At 44.0% G+C, this 20,811-nt stretch overlaps 1 protein-coding gene across 2 annotated transcripts in view; it reads right to left on the bottom strand.

Annotated features, from left to right (window-relative positions):
• Nucleotides 1–20,811, bottom strand: part of TMEM45B (transmembrane protein 45B) — a 306,589-nt gene that overhangs the window by 30,114 nt on the left and 255,664 nt on the right. For both annotated transcript variants that reach the window (XM_086956898.1, XM_086956899.1), the window contains one exon: nucleotides 999–1,189. In XM_086956898.1, the coding sequence (XP_086813024.1) occupies nucleotides 999–1,182 (184 nt within the window). In that variant the 5' untranslated portion in view covers nucleotides 1,183–1,189. The remainder of the gene's footprint in view (nucleotides 1–998; nucleotides 1,190–20,811) is intronic.

The raw sequence follows: 20,811 nt of genomic DNA, 5'->3' as shown, positions 1-20,811 counted from the left end.
GCCAGCGGAGTCACCAAAATGCCAGGGGTAGCAGAAATGACATCATATGTCATCTGACCTTTAATTTGACTCACATACACATACTTGCACACACACACACACACACACACATATTCACCCTCTCTCTCTCTCACATAATTACACTCTCACCAGCAAGTGCACATACAAATTAGATTTTAAAGCATTATTACTTACCTTAGCTGCCATGTAGTGTCATATTCCAGCTAACTGGACTCCTTTTTTATTCCTCTAATAGGGAATAATATTATTCACTATTTGTGTAATAAAAAATTGTCAGAAAACCAGGGAAGTTGAGCCCGAACTGATGACCATTAGGACGAACTGCCCATGTGTTCCAGGCACCAGTTTTGTCACCTCGGAGGTTAGGGGTAGCAAAGGCAGTCCCAGGGGTCGCAAGGGGCAAGGCAGGTGTCACAGCTGCGACCTCTGGTGACCTCTAAATGACGTCCATGCAACCAGGATCATTTTTAGCAAAGTGCGAGCTTTGCTAACCAAACGAGAGAGTGTTAGGCAATGAGCAGTGCTGGATTGGAGACGGTGCTTTCTGGTGCTCAGCACTGGCACCTAATTGCCAGCATAGGGGCTTATAAAGGTCTGTCACATGGTGGCACTGTCTGGCTCATTTAGGTATTAGCCCATTTAGGTATTAGCCCAACAACAGCTGTATGAGATGTTAGTAACTGTTTGTATTGTCATTGCCAGCTGGCGGGTCAATGTGGGGTGCAAGCTGCAGTGGCTTCCCAACAAGAGCCCCACAGGTATTGGTTTACAGATTAAGCACTGGTAACAAGAGATGTTAGACAAGACTTCTTACCAGGAAGCAACACAGATCACACCTTCGAAATGCACAAGCCATGCCGAACCCCGCCATCCAATGGGAAGAGTTCTTCACAGAGGAGGCACACTGCGAACCAAATAGAAGGAATGATGTCCCTAAAAGGAGAACGGGAGCGTGTACGTTCAGCTTTTATACATACCCACAAGTGCAAACACTGCTTTTGCAACGCCTTCCGCGAGCTCGAGGCGCTGGTAGCACTGGCTCGAGCGGCAGCCACTCTTCATCTTCTGGTTCAGGTACCGGAGCGGGTACTTTACGGACCACCAGAGTCCGAAGACCAGAAAGAAACTGCCCGGAAGGGCATGTCCTTTGAAGTTTGCCATTGTGTCTCTGCAACAATAAAATGAAAGAAATAAAGTAGCTACACAGATGCCTTGTCAACCCCACCCTGAGCAAAGGCCCAGCAGAGTAGCTAAAAATCGTTGAAACGAAGAAAGGATTGGTCTATTCACAGCAGTTGCTCCTTCTTTAGCAGAGGTTCCTCTTAACCACAGATTGGGTTTACAGTCTCAATCCGTATCTGTTTTATTCTAACTTTCAGGGGTTTCAACTCTCCTAATTATACCCCTTGATGTCTTTGAAGTTCGTATGTGCTCAGGGGTCCCTGACTTCTCCCTAAATCAGTTCTGGGTGTCTCCCTCCCAGTGTCACCTCTCTCCCTTTGATAATGGGGGTCTGGATCCTTAATCACTCAGCAGGAGATGGGTCAATTGGTTTATAGCACCAGCTCAGGCTTTTTCACCTCCCTGGCTTCTTCTCCCCCTACTTTCCAGATGCAGGGCAGCCTGGTGCCATCTCAACCCCTCCCTGGGTCAAGACCTCTCCCAGCCCCTCTCACCTTTCAGTTCCAGACATCCACATTTCAGAGACAACAAAAATGCTCAGAACACAAAACTCAGCCACTTTCTAAAAGTGTGGTTTATGATCACACAGTGACAAAACCACCTTCACAGAAAGATGTTACAACACTGCAACTTCATACATACTAAACCTCACCTCTCCATTATAAACCGACAGGCTAACACACACACAACACCCAGCCTCCCCCATTCTGTCCTATGGGCAGTATTGTCTATCAGCAGTGAAAAACGAATTGGAGAGTTTTTCACTGTCAGAACATAGCACACACCTCAGTATATGTTCTGCCTTTTACTTAAACTGCCACCTGCCATTGGGTTACCTGGGATCTACCACAGGGGTGCCCAATGTGTATGTAAAAGGGAAAGTCAGGCCTGACAAGTGGTTGCACTTGTCAGGACAACATGCTAACTTAACATTCTGCGCGCAGGCTCTACACTGAAGGCCTGAGTTCCCTTCTCTGCGCTGCCTTGCATTACTAGCCCTTGCACACACAGTGCACATCACTAGGGACTTTTACTAGTAAGGCACACATACCAATCATGGCCAACCAATCAGCATTACATTTTAGACAGGAAGCTCTTGTACTTTGACACTGATCAGCATTGGCAAAGTACCCAAAGCATTTAAATTGCAAAGGAGGCAGAGGCGAAACGTTAGGGGTAATCACGCCAAGATAAGCTAGGTCTAACAGGTAGTGAACAAAAAAGTTTGGAAGGGAATAAGAGTTAAGAGGAAGTTAAGGGGGAGCAGTGTCAACAGACCATAGTGAAAATCAGGAAAAGATCAAAAACATACATTTAGATTACCGGTAAAAAATGACAGAGAAAGCGGCAATAAGGGCAAGATTGCAATTCATTTAATATTACTCCATCAATCAATCACACAGTCAACTATTTATTACCCAACTTCGTTTGAGCTCAATATTAGCTGTATCAAATATTAAACATCAGCACCTTTTATGTAGTGTCTTAACACATTGGCATAGACTCCAGATGATGCACTACAGGGATTATAGAAGTGATCCCAGTAGAATTTGCCACTTCCTCTTGAGACATACATCAAAATGCCTCCTGACGATTCTCGATTTCATATTGGGCTAAGCCTCATCAGGCAGTGGGATTGACCCAAAATGAAGCTCTTGCTTCTTCCTCACAACTATGGGCGACCCAAAATTGTGTTCTAACAAGCAGAACATACATCAGCCATAAACAACTTCTACTTATTTATAACAATTTCTGTACTAGGATGGGGAGCACTGACATACTTCTATTCTTGCATTTTCTGTAGCACCCAGGCTTATGTGCTCTAAAACCCTACACATAACTTCTGTCCTGCTTCAAACTTCCTGCACTATATCTAGTTAGTCCCATTTAAGGCCAAACTGCAACCAGCAACCTTTTAACTATACACCTGAAGGATTCCCAGGATCCTGATTAAATTTGAGTGCTCTGTCTTAGAACTATCAAGAACTATGTAAATAAAAACATGCAGAGTAAGGACCTAATCAACTATTCAGAAAGGGCTTAACAATTTGCAATGGGTACTCAAAGTGCTATATAAATACAATTTAATATGTTGAAACAAAAATTATATAGAACCATTTTCACTGAAAAACACAAAGGTTAAAGTGACGTAAGAGTCAAGAATTGTAATAATATCTTACTTTACATTGTATTTTTAAAGAAGCCTTAGAAATTTACTGAAAAAACACCCAAAATATTAAAGGGAAGTTATAGTTTGGTGAAAAAGTCAGTAAAAACATACCATTTTAAAGGGCCATATCCACAGCAACTCACAAATTATAGACTATTAAGCCACTTCTGTCTTTGGTACCCCGCTTCCGACTGGCAAATGGGCTCTCCGAACCGGTCGGAAGCCAGCCAGAATGACTGGTCGGTTTTCTTTCAGACAACCTCGATTGTAATGAGGTGGTCGGAAAGGAAACTGAACGGCCCATTACTCTGTGGCCGCGAAGGCTTCTGTCGTAATTTGACGATGGCCGAGTTAGCGCTTAGCTGTAGCTACACGTTTCTATTTAAGTTGGCCATACTCGGAAAACGCCATTTTTGTGTGTACGACGGCCATCTTAGATCATGAGCGGCCTCGTGGCCAGCATGGCCTTTAGTCCGTTGTCCGTACCACTGACCACTTCAGTTTGCCCAGCAACAGGCTATTTTTAGTAATGGTCAAGCCTGTACATGCGCAGTCCCCATTGACCAGTCACCCCTTAGGAATGTGCCGCAAACTGACCAGTGGGTTTGAAACCCTCCAATGAGCTGGCAGTGTTCCAAAACATGACCATATATGTACATAATGTTCTGTAACTTTGTGCCGCCTGTCCATTTTATTACCTGTAAAACGTATAAAAGAGGGGGTCACACCGATGTTCGGTGTGATACTTCTTGCATTACTGAAGGGTGCTGTAGGAATGTACCACCACCCCATGGGGTCCTAATAAACTTGTTCTTTGCATTTTTCAGTTTCCGTGCCAACAGTTCTTTCGGTGTAAGTGGGTTATCTTCGGAGTATGTAGGCCTTGGGAACCCAATACCACAAATTGGCGACTCTGGTGGGACTCATCGGCGACTCGGATGCCCGAAGGAGAGGTCGTGACGAAGGTCTGGATACTCGCCATGGACGCGCGCTGCCACTGAGTGACCCGAGTCTTGGCACCCACGGTGTTTTTTCCTTTCCTTCCGATCTGACCTTCCAGGTGGCGCCGGTCTCCGACTGAGTCCTCGATTGCCCGTGTTGCAGGATAAAGCGCCGTTTGGCTGATTCGATTACAAGACCTTTGCAGTTGGAAACTGGACCTTTGAGGCTTTGGGTAAGATTTGTGATCGGTAAGGTAGTCTGCGGACGCTTATCGAAGTTCTATGATTTGTGATCGGTAAGGTAGTCCTCGGACGCTTGCCGAAGTTCTATGATCTATGATTTTGATTTGAGTTAGCTAACATTTGTGAATTAGTGAATTTGTGATCTTTGAAAAAGTATATGTGTAGTGCACTTCACATAGGCAGGCATGTAGAGATGTTTCTCTAACTTTGTTTTTTTCCTTTGAGCGGCACATTTGTGTGAAGTACTGTAAGTGCCATTTTATATGGTATCGCGCTTTCGTGATACTTTTTGAACATGCCTGTTTTAAGCACACTCCGAGGAATGTGTTGTTTTGGAAATGGTACCACAATTAGGTTAGCGGAATCACAGCCGGCTCCCCCAGAAGGAACACCGAATCGAGAAATGTACATTAAATTTGGCCATCCCCCTATAATGTACAGTAAGTTATGGAATAAGTATACAAAGTCTGATCCTGAATTGCAATGGCCACTACATGGGTCGTTCGATTTGCGTAAAGTACAATTTGTGGAGCAATGTTTGTTTCAACGAAGGTCTAGACAAAACATGTTTGATTGTGTGCGAATGTGGGAGAAAGCGGTGCGTGAGCGAATGAAACGTGAAGTTGCCTTGGCGGACAAAGAGCAGCGCAAGGCTGCTCGGGATAAGGCTTTACAGCTTGAGGAAAAAGAGGAGCAGGAAAAGAAAGAAAGGGAGGAACGGGAACGTAAATTGCAAACGACGGGTCAATTCCCTATTCGTCGACCGCTTTATCCTGTCCTTAATAATGAAATTGATGATTTTTCTTTATTAGATCGATCACCGCCTCCGTACGTCTCGCCTACGGCTCCTCTTGCAGAATCGGACGATGAAGGACAGGATAAGTCGGGAAAGAAAGGGGTATCCGCTCTCATGTTTACTGCGGAGAGATCCGCACATTTACGTAGTTGGGCTCGTAGAGTGAATACGATGTATGCATCTCAGTCCGAAATTGTTTCTGAAAGAAGTACCTGGACAGACCAAGAGTTATTGTATTTTATGTCCGCTTTGGCAGACGAAGTTGTTACCTCATTTCGTAAAATTTCAGATACGTTAGAACCTAAGGATGTGTCAGTTCATCGTGAAAATTTAGAAACAGGTGTATTTGTTCTTGCAGATGTCGATGCCTTTTACAAGCAACTGATCAAGCTGCGAGATGAGACTATCAGATTGCGGGACGAGCGGAAAAAGATTAAGGAGTCCGGGCTGGAGTCCGATGGGCAGTCTAAGGAGTGTTCTCTCCGGGGTTCAGATAAGAGTTCTGCCATGCATGTTATGCCTATGCGTGAAGCTGCACCTTTATATGTTCCACCAAAGGGGGAAGGTACAGATGATGATAGAAGGTCAAAGGATGCGAAGGGGTATTTTGTATATAATTGGGTGTATACGCCTTGGAATAGAGCGGATGTTATGGCGTTGAATAATTCTCTACCTGATCTTCGTAAAAATCCGGCAGCATTCTATGAAGGGGTGGAAGGGGCTATTTCATCTTGTGTGATGACTCTGGTTGATATAGATTTGTTTTTTGGGTTAATACGTAATCAACCCCTAAAGGTTGTAAGAACAGAAAATAAAGGAGGGACAACACTACTGAATTCGTCAAACAGAAGGAGCATACACAATGTTAAAATCATCTCATGTTATTCCCAAACAGAAGAATGGTAGCTAAAGTACATGGGTAAATGGACAAAGACCTTCCCCCCTCGTTTGAACCTCCTGGATCGCATGTTTCCTGGTCTGTTATGGATCTTGATTCTAGCCTGCATAAAAGGCTTTCCTATTAACTTCTCTAATATTCCTCTGTACCTCATCAATACGTTAATACACAGCCTTAATCCAGTCTGATTTGTGGTATTCTTGGAAGTGTCTTGCAACAGGGTACTTATTATCTCACTTTGTGATTGTTCTGAAGTGTTCCACAATGTTTTTTCCTATTGGAAAACACCATACTGCCGAATCACTGTTTGGAACATGGGCACTTGATTACATAGACCACATGTGATTAGAATCAATATTTGTGCACATATAATGTTTTGATCGGGGTGTTTAGTGCTACAACATGCACTTGTGATGTATATTTTTTGAGACATAACCACGTGTCTAGGAACACAGAGTTGTTCTAACAATGTTAAATATAATTGATAGAAAATATGGATTATATGACCTAGATGAGAATTTGAGGAATACGAACAGGTGACAATATGCTGTCAGGCTTTGCTATTACAAATTCTAACAAATGTAATAACTGGAAAATGTCCTTGTTAGAAGATTAATTTGGGACTGTTGATGTTAATAAAATTCATTGTAAAGTCACTGCCATAGAGTGATTATGTATTTTGACTCAGGGTCTCAGTAAATGTTTGTCGGTCCGTGGACATGGTACCCATGGTCTGACTGCTGCAAGCTTGGTGATCCAACCGTCGTATTACTATTTGAGTGGGGTAGGCTTTGTGAAGACTGCGGCTGAACCAACGAAACTGGCAGCAGTCCGCCGGCCACTGGGTTCGCGATTGGGGAATGGCAGCTTCCAAAGCGCCGTACAGGGCGTTTCACTGCCATCTGCATTACGAGTTGCCTCTTCCTGGAGCTGCCTGCGGCAGTCTGACCTCCAATGATGTCATTCAACTCGTTATGAATGATGTGATAAGTAAGTGCATGGCAGAGACGCAAGTTATAGCTAGCTTAATAAACTATAACTGGTGAATTTCAGCGTTTGTGAAAATGCCAGTCATAACATCATGTTTTAGTCACTTCCACCTTTGTTTTTTTCAGTGAATATATATATACACACACACACACTAATTGAAAAAAGGAATCCTTATCGATGCCTCACACAGGATCCAAAATGAAATGTATGATGCATTCACAGATGACAGTTTTATGGTGATTGTCTCACAAAATGTACGAGTGAAGACAAAACTTTTTTGTGGCCATTCGAAAATCTCATTAGCATTCCTATGAGCATCCAACGAGTTTGTCTTTGTTGTCTTCATTCAAACCTTATACTAAGAAAGCATGGCAAGTGCACTTCTAAATGTATGCATTGTAGTCAGTGGCAGCTTCTCCCAAGGGGCTGTGGTAGGGCAGCAGCGCTGAGGGAATATAAAAACACAAAGAAAAACATAAAATATCAATGACCTGATTTGACGCTGCTTCCGCCACATTGCTAATCTCCTGATCCTCGACTGAGGTACACTGTGCAGGCTCCTAAATGCCAATCCTAATGCTGCGGTCATGCAGGGAATACTGTTACCCAGCATGACTGAAGCTCTGGGATTGGTCTCAGCGGCCTGGTTTGATGCTCAGACGGGCCTGGGAGCCTGTGCGTTCCCCACCTGGCTGTGTAACACAGCTCATTGGAGAAATATTAAGTGCGCATATCGGTTTGGCCGTCCCAAAAAGGCTGGCCAAACCGACATGCGCACTTAGCAGTGCCCATCACTCCTTATCCCTGCAGCCCAGGAGGGCTCAGCCCTGCCCCTCCCTACGACTTGGCTGGCTCAGTGTGAAATAAAATTATAATAAAATGTTTTTACTTATCATTTTATTTTTCACTGTTGCCTCTGCATGGGTATCAGCAGTGGGGAAACGCTCCTCCGCCATAGTGGAGGAGCTATCCCTGTTTTAGTTGACAATGGAAGTGAATCGTGGACAGTGAAGGGGTGGCTAAATGTAGGCCTTGTTTTGATGGAGGCCGGGTGTATGGAAGGCGCTCTCTTTCAGTGACGTGTTGGATTCATTTGCTTATGTTCAATTCTACAGATTTTCTTAAATTCATTTGTACAATGCAGAGCAGAATGGTTTTTTTGCAAGGATGCCTGCTTCACAATAGATTGCACTGGTGGACCAGTAAAAGACCATAAAAGAACTTGCTGGATTATCCTGGGATGACAAAATCCCTTCTCAGTATGTTGCTTATAGAGGATTCCATGGAGGAACCACAGAGTGCTGTGTTCGGGTGTGGTCCCTGGCGAGTGAGGGTAGGAAATGATGGGGTGCACGTAGAGGTGGCTCCAAAGGGAGCTACAAAGATTTGTATGCTTCTTCTTCAAAAACAAGTAATAATAAGATAAATATGATAATTATTATTATAATATTAATAATGTATTCGGTTAACCAAAAACCAAAGTATGCATAAAAAATACAAATTAAAAAGTTAAAAACAATTACATTCCACCTGAATAAAAACATAAAGAATTAAATTCCACTCGAGTTTATACCTTTAAAAACTATTCATACCACCCTAAATTCATAATAGGGGTCTAACTTTAACAGTGCCGGTGCAAAGCGTCCTTAAACCTTATGCAAGGTGCAAAACACATTCACTACAAACTCAGTAGCGGTCCAGACATACGATTGAAAAACAAGTATATTTTTTGATCATCCTAAATAATCATGGTACTCCTGTGACCAAAAAGTCACATCCATTATTTTGCAGAGCAACATTCCCATAGCAAGAAGCGTTCTTTCTGGGTGTTCTTTTCTTTTGTACCTCCCCGGCCTGTTCAGGTTGGTGCAGGCATATTCCTGTTGTCTGCATGGTGAGCTACAGTGCTTTTCCGGAATTTCAAGCTTTGGTTGCCTGCTGCTTTCAGAGCTCTGAATAGGTTCTTAAACTCTATTGTTAGGAGGTTTGTTTAAACCCATGTGCCTCCTACACAAAGTCTCTTATCATTGAGGACTTCCATTCTTAAGCACTAATGTAAAGTTAAGTTTCACTCCCATCTAGGAGGTGGAGAGCAGTGATTTTCAGTCGGGCTGCCTCTCCCCAAATTAAATAAAAAATAAAAAAACAGCACAAGAGCATCCACTCCTATAGTAGTCAAGCGTATAAAACAAAAACAAAAAGATGAAGCATAACATACTAACTAACTTCCATACATTTTTAGAATGATAAAACGGTACTTGACATACTCCAGGTGGCCAATCCCTGTCAAATTTTCGTACAAGCATTACGACTTTTTAGGTGGGTGAGTAAGTATGCCAAGGCATTCCAGATGATTCAGTAAATGTAGCTCAACATGGGATGCAGATTTGCACTATGTAAAAGGTAAGAGGTATATTTAGTGTCACTGTTGGTAAATATCTCCCTGAAAATCTCAGTGAAGTATGACGGGATAACCCTAGTCCTCAGAACCTGGGCATTGAAACGGTCGTAGAAACAGTGGATCTGTTGGCTCAGGTACTACGAACTTCATATGTATTTGACTGAAGGCCGACAAACTGTCCTCACTTGGTGATGAATCACTAGAAATCCCACACATCCTTATGTCATTTTAAGAACAGGGGTTTTTCATTGAAAATAAAGCATATACTGATATACAAATATCTCAGGTGCACACAGGTAAAGGTGAATTGCACTGTGCTCGTGAGGTGCGAAACGAGGGAGAATAAACAGAGCTCAAAATATATGCAATATAATATCTGGATACATCCTTTAACAATGCTTTTCATCAGACAATTGTGACCTTAAATATTTGTAAAGATTGCGACTGAGTGTAGCGCGAAATAATGCAGCCTAAATCTTGCCATAAATGAAGACGTCGACCTTCCACCCTGTTAGAATATCTTAGCTATAGGCCTTCCTCAGAACACATGAGTGAATGAATGAATGAATGAATGAATGCACCCTCCATTTTGCACCAAAAAAAGGTTGCCGAACAGGAGTTTCATACAAGGTATGACCAATGACCTCAGTTATCAATGGGACTAGAATGTTCAGCACATATTTACGGGTTCAAAGAGTTCCCCCAATCTTACTCGCTGGCGACTCAATCTGGGCCAGAAGGCTGGATGGATACCCCAGGCTTCAAGGCAAAATTGTGCGCTTTTCACAGAATTTGAAGGCATCTGCCATCCTCTTTTTAGATAACAAGAAATCTGAATAACTCGGTAACACTGCCACGCCATGACGTTTCAATATAACCGCCATTCCGCGCAGGCCCACATGGCATGAAAGCCAGTTTTCATTGAGACACTGTCAGCAATTTCCAATAGTAAACATTGGCGTTTTCTTTTAGGGAAGTCATAGGAATATGGATATTCAATTAATCCAACTCTATTGCAGCATACGTTATCACAAATACGCTGCAAAGGAAACACTTAACAGGGGCGGCTCTAAGCTCATGGAGGCCCTGGGCAGGGAGCGTAGGTAGGGGGCCCCGGAAGAGGGAATGGGGGGGGCGGGACGGAGGCCAGTAAAGAGTGGGGGGTCAGGGTGTTTGGAAGTGGAACAGAGCCGGAGGCCGCCAAATCCCTGCCAGGGGCCGCCACGCAAATATGTATCCATCCTCAGAGGATTATTATATTAAGGATATATATTGGTGTGGTGGCGCCTGGGGTTTGGTGGCCCTGTGCAGGTGCACACCTTGCACATGCCTAAGGCCGCCCCTGCACTTAAGAAGTGGAATAGCACACACAACTTCCCAATAAAATGCTTGTAGAAAAGATCACCTAGAGAGGAGCCCATTCCACACTGGATACGGCTTTAGACTGCTCTTTTAGTGATTGCATGATCCCTGGTACACACCAAAAGGTAGGCAGACCGAAACAGCATTTAAATTGATGCACTTCTAAATTCTGCACACAAAAAGGACCACTATCATTACGCAGCAGGGAAGGATTCAAAAATGCGGGCAGGATTGACTAAATTATGCCTCAAGAAAAGGCAAAGTATATGGTGTACTGCACTAGATCTCATAATAGTATTACTTCCTTATTGTGACATTTGTACGCAGGTTAACACCGTTTGGACAAAGGTTTCACCTCATTAGTACCAGTTTAACACCCAAATACTGCAATAAGCAACAGAAAGGGGACAAGTCAACATCTGCAACGACCATCCAATGCGCTGCAACACAGATCACTGTTTCAGTAACTTTTGATCCGCTTGAGCTAGAAACAAATGTTGTTAAATTCTGCATATTATGCCACAGATGATGGATTACGTGGCAAATGCAGCAAATGTAGAATTTTGCTGAAAACGCTGTGGCTGCAAAAAAAGTACATACAATCACATAATTCGTGTGGCCCTGATAATACTTAATGATAATCAGACCTCTCTGGTCCCGGTTCAAAGAGAGACCTATGTAAGTTCGTGTCTAAATGTTAAACAGTGTAAAGCTTCTACCTGAATGGTCATGAAATTAACAAAATAAAACACCGTTCTATGATATTTGTCAGGGACTTCACATGGTAAAACCCAAATACACCATGCAATGCCCTATTCTGCTTTTTGTTAACATGGGATTTGCCCTAGCAATGTCTAGACCAGTTAGGAGCAATTGAAGTATTTCATAGGTGGGCAAAAAGAAATGCTGCTTACTCAAATTCCTAGAAAGAAAAATAAACAAAATGGCACAGTCAAACCCCTGAGGGCTACACTGAGGAGAGCGGAGCAGAGAAGTGCAAATCCTAGTCAGGTAGATGGTTTGGGTATAAAAATCAGAACTCTGCAAACCCACAAGTATGCTCAATAAAATCAATGTCTTTCAAGCACTTTTACTTTAGTCACACACAACTAAATACGAAGACAAATTATGAATGTATATAATGAAAGTCAGGCCTATCTACCCCCACCCCACCCCACCCCAAAAGACCAAATTATAAAACTGTGTAAGAAGGCCTCTCAGTGATATAAAACGTAAAACCTCTTCCTGTGTATTTGTCACAGCTAATACTATAAGACCCCTTCCTTTTGTATTTGGCATGGGGTAACACCATGAAAAGCCCTGGCCTGCTATATTTGACATGGAGTTTGTACAGGTAATCCATCAGATAGGAGCACTAGACCTACTTTACTGGTAGAACACCACAACCGCTGACCAAATGACTATACAGAAGAGCAAAATGGAGGCGGCAAAGCTCCTTTCTTCACACAGTTTTAAAAGTTATTGTGGTGTTTACTTGAGCTCTTGCACACAGCTAAAGCTGTAGCTGTACTTACAAATAATTAAATATATATCAAATCACAGATCTTCAAATTTGAGCCCGAGACCAAGGACATGCGGTCCAGCTGAATTCACACCTCTACCAAACTCCTATAGTTGCCTTTTGTAGCTCTCTTAAATGGACGTAGACCAGTCCTGCCAAGTATCACGCATCAGGCGTTAGACTAACTCATTTCAGTGTGGTGATCCGCATCTCCTCAATGAAATGTATTGTCACACATTTGCATAGTATCTCAGCATCCCTGGCGCTGCCTAAATATCATGGAGTGAAAGTGTAAAAGCTGACAGCGCGCCATACCTGGCGTGTGCTCGCTTTTCCCGCTGAAGTCTTGGGTCTTGCAGCAGAGTTGAGGCTGCTGTTAGGCTCACTGCACAATGCAACAAGGTTTCATGGTGATTTCCGCAGCGGGTCTCTCACGCAGCCCAACATCATGGCAGTGTCCAGTATTAGTCTGGCGCCGAGGAGGCTGGGGGATGGCACGTCTTGCTTGCAAAGGCGGGGAGTTGGTTATGGGAGGAAACAGTTTGGGCTGGCTAATGATGTGCGTGTGTCGCCGCAATCTTGGCGCTCGCAACACTGTCTGCTGCTTGCCCATGCCCAGGCTGCCATCGCATGCTGTCTCACTGTGAATTAAATTTTTCATCACCGGAACTCAGCCTCTATTCATTTAGTCAGTGACTGGCTGTTGCAGAGGCCACCCAGGACAGCCTGAAACTGACTGGACAACAGCAGACTTCAGGACAGCAGGCTCCTGGACTAAGGAGGCGGGCGGTAAACCTGAACTGCCACAGTAGCTCGCAGTCTGCTTGCCTTGCAGTCGCTGCCTCCAAAAGAGTCAAAGTAAGTACCAGTCACGCAAGTTGGAGTGCGTGCTTAGTCGACCTTGCAAAAATATGTGCTGAATATTTGACTAAACCACAAGCAAGCCAAAATAAGTGACAATGGTGATTTACAAAATGACAAGAACATTGATGCAAACATTAACAAATGCCATGTCTGCCTTTTTATTTGAATGTGTTTTTTCAATAATTGGTGGGTTTTGAGCATGTAAGTGTCTTTGGGGGACGCGTGAAAGGTTGCAAGAATGTTCTGTACATTGGTCATGGAACCTCACATCCGGTTCATGCCCCTTCGCTGTGTTTCTATCACAAGTAGCTCATGTTGTGCACGGACCCTTTATTGGGATGTTTTTCTTGCACCCTGCTGAGATTGTGGCAAGTGTGATATTCATCTCTCAAACGGATATCAAGTAACCCATTCAAAACAGCAGTTTATGTTCCCCGATAGTTTTGAGCCAATCATTGTGTTTCAGTGTTACAAGTGAAACTACTAGCACGAAAATGTAACTTGCATTTGGTTAAAAGGCTATTCTGGCTGCAAAAGTAAAACATAACATAGAAAAAAACTTGGCAAGAACTGTGGTCTAAACTGCAGAGGTGGCTGAAAGTAAAGGCCTGAGGCAGTATCTTTTTTTGGAATAATGGGAAATGTGCAAATCCTAATCCAAAAATGCATCACAGCGTGTGTGCCATCAGCACTGAGCATAATCTTTACCGCAGAGCTGGCTCATTGCCTTTCTCAATAGAAAGTGTTCTGAAAGTGAAGTCAGTGAGACTATGCCATCAGCCTAGCTGTGGCCTAAATGAGTGCCTCCCACTTTCCGCTTTTTAATGCCGCCCTGCTTACAGCTCATGTGGTCAGCGTCAATCGAGTGAGTCTGCGAGTCACTCATCTGATTAGAATAAATTATGGACCTCTTCTAGACTGCTTGATCTGTTTTCCGCAATATTGGCTACAGTCTGATAAATGAGTTGTTTAACACTTATTTATATGCTTTGAAGCAGTTAACTTAGCCTTTCTCATTGCTCAAATTGGTGTAATTTCTGATATTTATATGTCTCCCTTCTCTTCATTGCTTTATTTTGCTCCTGAGCAAGTGTTACTCATACAGTCCTGCCAAGTATCACATGTGACAATAACGCATTTCAGTGTGGTGTTCCGCATCACAGCTCTGAAATTCTTTGTCACGCATTTTTAATGCCACTGTCTTGGGTGCTAATACTAGCGCGCCGGCTCTGCTGCTCCCAGCAGAAATGATGCCAGCAGGCCGATGAGCGCTCTGTCTGGCTCATAAACAGTTAAGGATCGTCCTCATGCAGCTCTGGCTGGAGCCAGAGTGCTGCAGTGCTAGCTACAATGTTACAATTTGCGGCCTCACTGAGTCGCGCCGCCTGCCAGCCTGGCGTTATTATTCCCGCCGCCACTTGGCAGGCTGTGAAACTGACACAGCCCACACTCACCAGGGCGCCGGGCCCTGACCAGGATTATCCGGATGGGACCTCAGCTCACGCGGTCCTCCTGCACACTGCAGGAAGTGAGGTCATCGCCAGAGAAGGCACGCTCACTCGTGGAGGGAAGTCCTGTGGTGCATTCTGCTGCAGCAGAGCTGCACTGACTGAATGTGAGTGAGTGCTGCCTCAGCAGCTGCTGCTGGCTGGCACTGCCAGTTCCACCAAGCTGAGCTGCCTGAACCGGCTTTCACCAGGCAGCCAGATGAAGCCCTGAGCCACACTAGGCGCTACAAACGAGGCCCCGGTTAGCCCTCAGAATGAGGGAAATGACAGAAATGTCCGGAAATTATCAATTTTGCATCTTTCAGCCCTGAGCCGCCCTGCTGGACGACGGTGAGCCGCGCGAGTCACAGTTACACTGGCTGACAGTGACTAGTGTCAGAAGATCATGATGATCATCTTGGCCCGCTGGGCCCTGGCGCTGCATGATGAATGGCATCGCGGACGCTGCGCGGGGGGGGTGTCTGACTTGACTTCCAGAGTGACTGGTGGTGCTGCAGCCGATCATGTCATGTGCCAGCCAGTGCGCCTGCCGTGACCTGTTCCCGTCAACTAAGTTCCACCACTGGGCAGTCTGGACTGGCGTTGCTGCCACACTGTGCGGTAAGTAAGTTAAAAAGCCTCTATCACAATCACTGTGTGTACTTAGCACCGAGCCGCACGCACGCTGAAAATTAATGAGATCATGATGTTGATCTGAATTTTAAACAAAAAAAAATCTGCACGCTGTGCTGCTCTGACTTTACATCCTGTCTGAGATGGAGTCAGAGAGTGTGAGGTTATCTGCATTTATAGATCAATTTAATTATCAGTAGGCCGAGTGGCGGGGCTGCTGTGAGAGTCAATCCTTCAGAGGTCATTGGGCACCGACCAGTGTGTACAAACTAAACTGAGTGTTTAATTACTGATCCGCCCCCAATCGATGCCTGCGGCTGTCATTAGGAGTTAGTGAATTAACTAATTACTTAGGCAGCTCATCTGGGACGCTGGCTGAATAACTGGACTGTAGGTAACAGCGCACCAATCTGGACGGACTGCTTAGAGCTAATTTTTTTATTTGGGTTACCGAAACCGCCCTCATCGCGGCAACAGACGACATCCGAACACTACTGGACAATGGAGAAACAGTTGCCCTCATCTTACTTGACCTCTCCGCAGCCTTCGACACAGTCTGTCATAGTACCCTCATACAACGCCTCAGCAACGTCGGAATACAAGGAAAAGCATTGGACTGGATCATCTCGTTCCTAGCCGGAAGAACCCAGAGAGTCCGCCTCCCCCCCCTTCAAATCGGAGGCAACTGAAGTCATCTGCGGCGTACCACAAGGATCTTCACTCAGTCCCACCCTCTTCAACGTATACATGAGTCCCCTCGCATCCATTGCACGCCAACACAACCTCAACATCCTCTCCTACGCAGACGACACTCAGCTGATCCTCTCCCTCACCAAAGACCCAAACACCGCCAAAACCAACTTACACCAAGGAATGAAAGAAGTAGCCGAGTGGATGAAGATTAGTCGTTTAAAACTCAACTCGGACAAAACGGAAGTCCTCATCTTAGGATCATCCCTCTCTGCCTGGGACAACTCATGGTGGCCACCGGCCCTGGGAACCGCACCCACACCTACGGACTACGCACGTAACCTGGGCTTCATCCTAGACTCCTCCCTCTCGATGACCAGACAAGTCAACTCCGTCTCATCATCATGCTTCAACATCCTACGCATGCTTAAAAAAAATCTTCCGATGGATCCCCACCGAAACAAGAAAGACGGTCACTCACGCACTGGTCACTAGCCGATTGGACTATGGAAACACCCTTTACGCAGGTACCACAGCCAAACTACAGAAAAAACTCCAACGCATCCAAAACGCCTCAGCCAGACACATACTGGACATCCCTCGACAAGCTCACATTCCCGGCCACCTGAAGGATCTCCACTGGCTCCCTGTCAACAAGAGAATAATGTTCCGTCTCCTCACCCACGCACACAAAGCCCTCTACGACCTAGGTCCCGAATGCCTCAACACGCGACTATCCTTCTACACCCCCTCCCGCCAGCTATGATCGTCCAATCGGGCCCTCGCCGCAATTCCGAGAATTCACACATCCACCATGGGAGGCAGATCCTTCTCCTACTTGGCGGCCAAGACCTGGAACTCTCTCCCCACCCACCTCCGCCTTACCCAGAACCACCTCTCCTTCAGAAAGCAACTAAAAACTTGGATATTTGATAAGTAAAGCACCTCCCTCAAGCGCCTTGAGACCCTCTGGGTGAGTAGTGCGTTATACAAATTTCGGAACTTGAACTTGAACTCGATGCCGGCTATGAGTGGCAGTTATGAGTTGTCTCCCGCCATAAATTAGTGCAGACACCAAAGAACTGTACCCTAACATTACAACATGGCGAACTGTATTATATGTAGACAGCTCAAAGGGTTTTTGCTTGAGCCACGGCAATTCTTTTATTTCTTTTGGTCCAGCCGCACCCCCCGCTCATCTGGGAGACGGGGTGGTGTGCTTGGATGTAAAAGTTCCCGCAGTAGACTTGTGCACCTTGACATCAGGTACTGTATTTTATGTAGACCGGTCAGTGGACTATTGCTTTTGCGACAGAGATAATTTTCTTACTTGTGGTTCAGCCGACAGGATGATGGACTTAGACATGAGTGTAAAAACCCCTGCTCGATAGTTACTTGTCTAGTAGCAGTTTGGACTCTCCATAAAATTGTGCATAGGGTTAAAATGCATGCTGCAAAGATCAGTAGCTTTTCACTGGTTTCAAGATGTTAGAGTTTCCCCATAATCAAATGGGTGTAATTTCTGGTATTTATATGTTTCCTTCAACTTTATTGAGTGATTTAGCCCGTGAGAAAGTGTCATTCCTGGACGTTGAAATGTCACTCAATTACATTGAAATTCTGAAAGTGTCACACATAGCAATCTGAAACCTTGGCAGCTATGCTCATAGTCGCTGAAATGTCACTCAATTACACTGATTTATGAAAATGTCACACATAGCAATCTGAAACCTAGGCAGCTATGCTCATAGTCGCTGAAATGTCACTCAATTACACTGATTTATGAAAGTGTCACACATAGCAATCTGAAACCTTGGCAGCTATGCTCATAGTCGCTGAAATGTCACTCAATTACACTGATTTATGAAAGTGTCACACATAGCAATCTGAAACCTTGGCAGCTATGCTCATAGTCGCTGAAATGTCACTCAATTACACTGATTTATGAAAATGTCACATAGCAATCTGAAACCTAGGCAGCTATGGAAGACTAATTTTATGCTTCTGCTTTCAGTAAGAAATGCCAAATAAAGCATAAAAACCAAATACAAAACCATAAAGAAAGTGGTCACCAATATGCACTTCATCAAATGTTCCCTTCCCGCATCTTAGGAAAGGAGACTGAATATGTGTCCTAGATCTGTAAGATACCTTATCCTCCCTTTCTCACCTCCCCTGCCCCCTCCACTACTTTTCTCTCTCCTTTCTCTCCTCTCCTAACTGTATTGCCTATTTTTGGGGGATTTATTGTGCAATTGTTGAACTTTTTTCGTTACATTGTTGATTCTCATGTAAAGCACTCCGATACCTCCGGGTCCAGCCAGCGCTATATAAAACTCTTTAAATAAAATAAATAAATAAACAAATACATAAAATAAATAAATCCTTTCATTCTTAATTAATTTGGGACTACAAGTTCCAGATTGCAAATTAAAATGCTGGACTGCGTGCTTTCCACGCACATGGACCGCTGTGATTCTGGAGAGCTCTGGGGTGTAACTGTCAACACTGCACTGTGTGCTCTGCCGCAAACGCAGGAGGAGTCTACTGGATAGCAACATTTATTATTTGCGGTAGGAAGCGACATCTGACACTTTATTATTAGAAACGCATTTGCGTTGCTGCGTTCCCCTTAACGCTCTCCAAGGAACTACTTCCAGGAATGAGATTGTCCCCGGACCTAAAGTCCAGGGCGCTTGGTGAGTAACAGCTCGTGCCGCCTGTAGAGGTCTCGCGAGACCTCGATCTGGCACGTGGGCGCACCCTGCTCTTAATGATCCGAGCGTGCTGGGCCCTGCCGGCTCAATTAGAAGACGAGCTGCGCCTTTTGCTCATTTCTGCGGACTGGGAAGTACTGCCAAGATTAGACTGAAACCAGCTAGTCGCGCCACCCTCTTGCGCGGAGGAATATAAAGTAAGGGTTACAAAACACACAGCGTCAGCGCATACTTTACAGAACTACAGACTGGTGAGAGCAACGTTTTTTAAATAGGGTATACACCACAGTTTGCCGTTTCTCGGCACGGTAGCTAGTGTTGTTATTGCCCAATCTAACCCTATTCAGTTGATCAACCTTGGAATGATGAAATTCTGAGTGGGCCCTGCGAGGATTTGAGCTGCAAGTCAAATGTAATTCCAGCTGCAAACGCCTAACTCGTGCCCCTGTACCATCATTCCAAAAGAATGTACAGTGCCACATTTGATAATGATGGACACAGATTCATGGAATTTTGGTAAATAAAACACAATTATATCCACGTGTTCTAAAAGGAATTCACTTGTATTATAGCTGCTGTCAGATAAATGTACCTACATGGCATCACGCCAAAACACTTCAAGTATCTAGACCTGACATTTCATTTACATATTTATTTTGGTAAGCGGTGCAAATTAATTTGGTTAAATAGAAGTAAACCAATACGCTATAATATGGAGTTTCACTAACTTCCTGTGCAAACAGCGCTTGTTCTCTCAGTGTGGTTACCTGTACCTTTTCAAATGCTAACAAGCAATTGCATAGCTGCAATTAACCTGTCAGTGCAATATTTGAAAGCCAAACAAAGTAGGTTTACTAGGTTACTATGTGCTACCAAGTCACCTAGTTTCCATTCTAGAACTTTCAGTAAACAAAGTTAATTGATTCCATTGGGCTTCGCTGCAACAGGTTACCAGAGCCTCAAATAATCGTTTTCCTCAGTGAACCAATAGAGTGACACCACCGTTTTCATTGTTAGGAAGGCTCCATGTCCTATCTGGCTCCTGTTGCTGCATTGCCTTATTACCTGATCCAATATTGCCCGAAGAGCACATTGCCTTATTACTTGATCCAATATTGCCCAAAGAGCACCCAACTGCTTTTCTTCAGCAGTTTTTCCATATAAAAGAACCTTTTACTCGATTGCCAATCTTATTCTCGTTTGTGGTGTTAACTTGTTTTATTCGAAAGCTTAAGACATCAAGGTCGATTCATGAAGACAATTAGGAGTATGTAAAGCAATACTCGTGTACTCTTACAGGACTTTGAGAACTGTTCACAAAAACATGTAAAGTGGGAATGATAATGCAGAAAAGTGCCTTAAAAAATTAAATCAGTATTGACGCTAATCTGCTTTAGGCTTCAACATGAAAAGTATATTTTAAAAATGCACAAATATAAATAGTTTGACCTTATTGTGGCTGGTTTAGATTTTTCGTAACTATAGAATGTGCTTTTTAAACATGTGTGCAGAATTAAGGTGCCGTTTGTATTAAACGAATACCACATTTATAGGTGCTGAAAACACAGGGCTTACACGTGTTTATGTAAATCTTGAATGGTTTAGACAGCCTGCTAAAATAATGATTTGAATAAAAAGTGCAAGGACGTACATGCTTGAAAAGCGGACCTCACCTTAGCCTTCAATTAACATAGAAAGGAATGTTGCCTTTGGGTTTGTGAAATAATGAAGACGCTTCTTTAATATCATGTATCTTATATTTTGTTGCTGGTAAATGTTAAAACTTAGTCAGTTATGAATGGCTTTCTGTCTAAATTATGTTTCACTTGCAGAGGAAAGCAGAAAACACACTTATTAACAATATGCATTCCTCATGTCATGACCTTTTCTTTTA

The sequence above is a fragment of the Lissotriton vulgaris genome, chromosome 2_1, assembly GCF_964263255.1.
Source record: "Lissotriton vulgaris chromosome 2_1, aLisVul1.2, whole genome shotgun sequence".
Classification (NCBI taxonomy): Eukaryota; Metazoa; Chordata; class Amphibia; order Caudata; family Salamandridae; genus Lissotriton; species Lissotriton vulgaris.
Note: the sequence above shows the minus strand (reverse complement) of the source record. Positions and strands in the feature narration are given on the sequence as shown.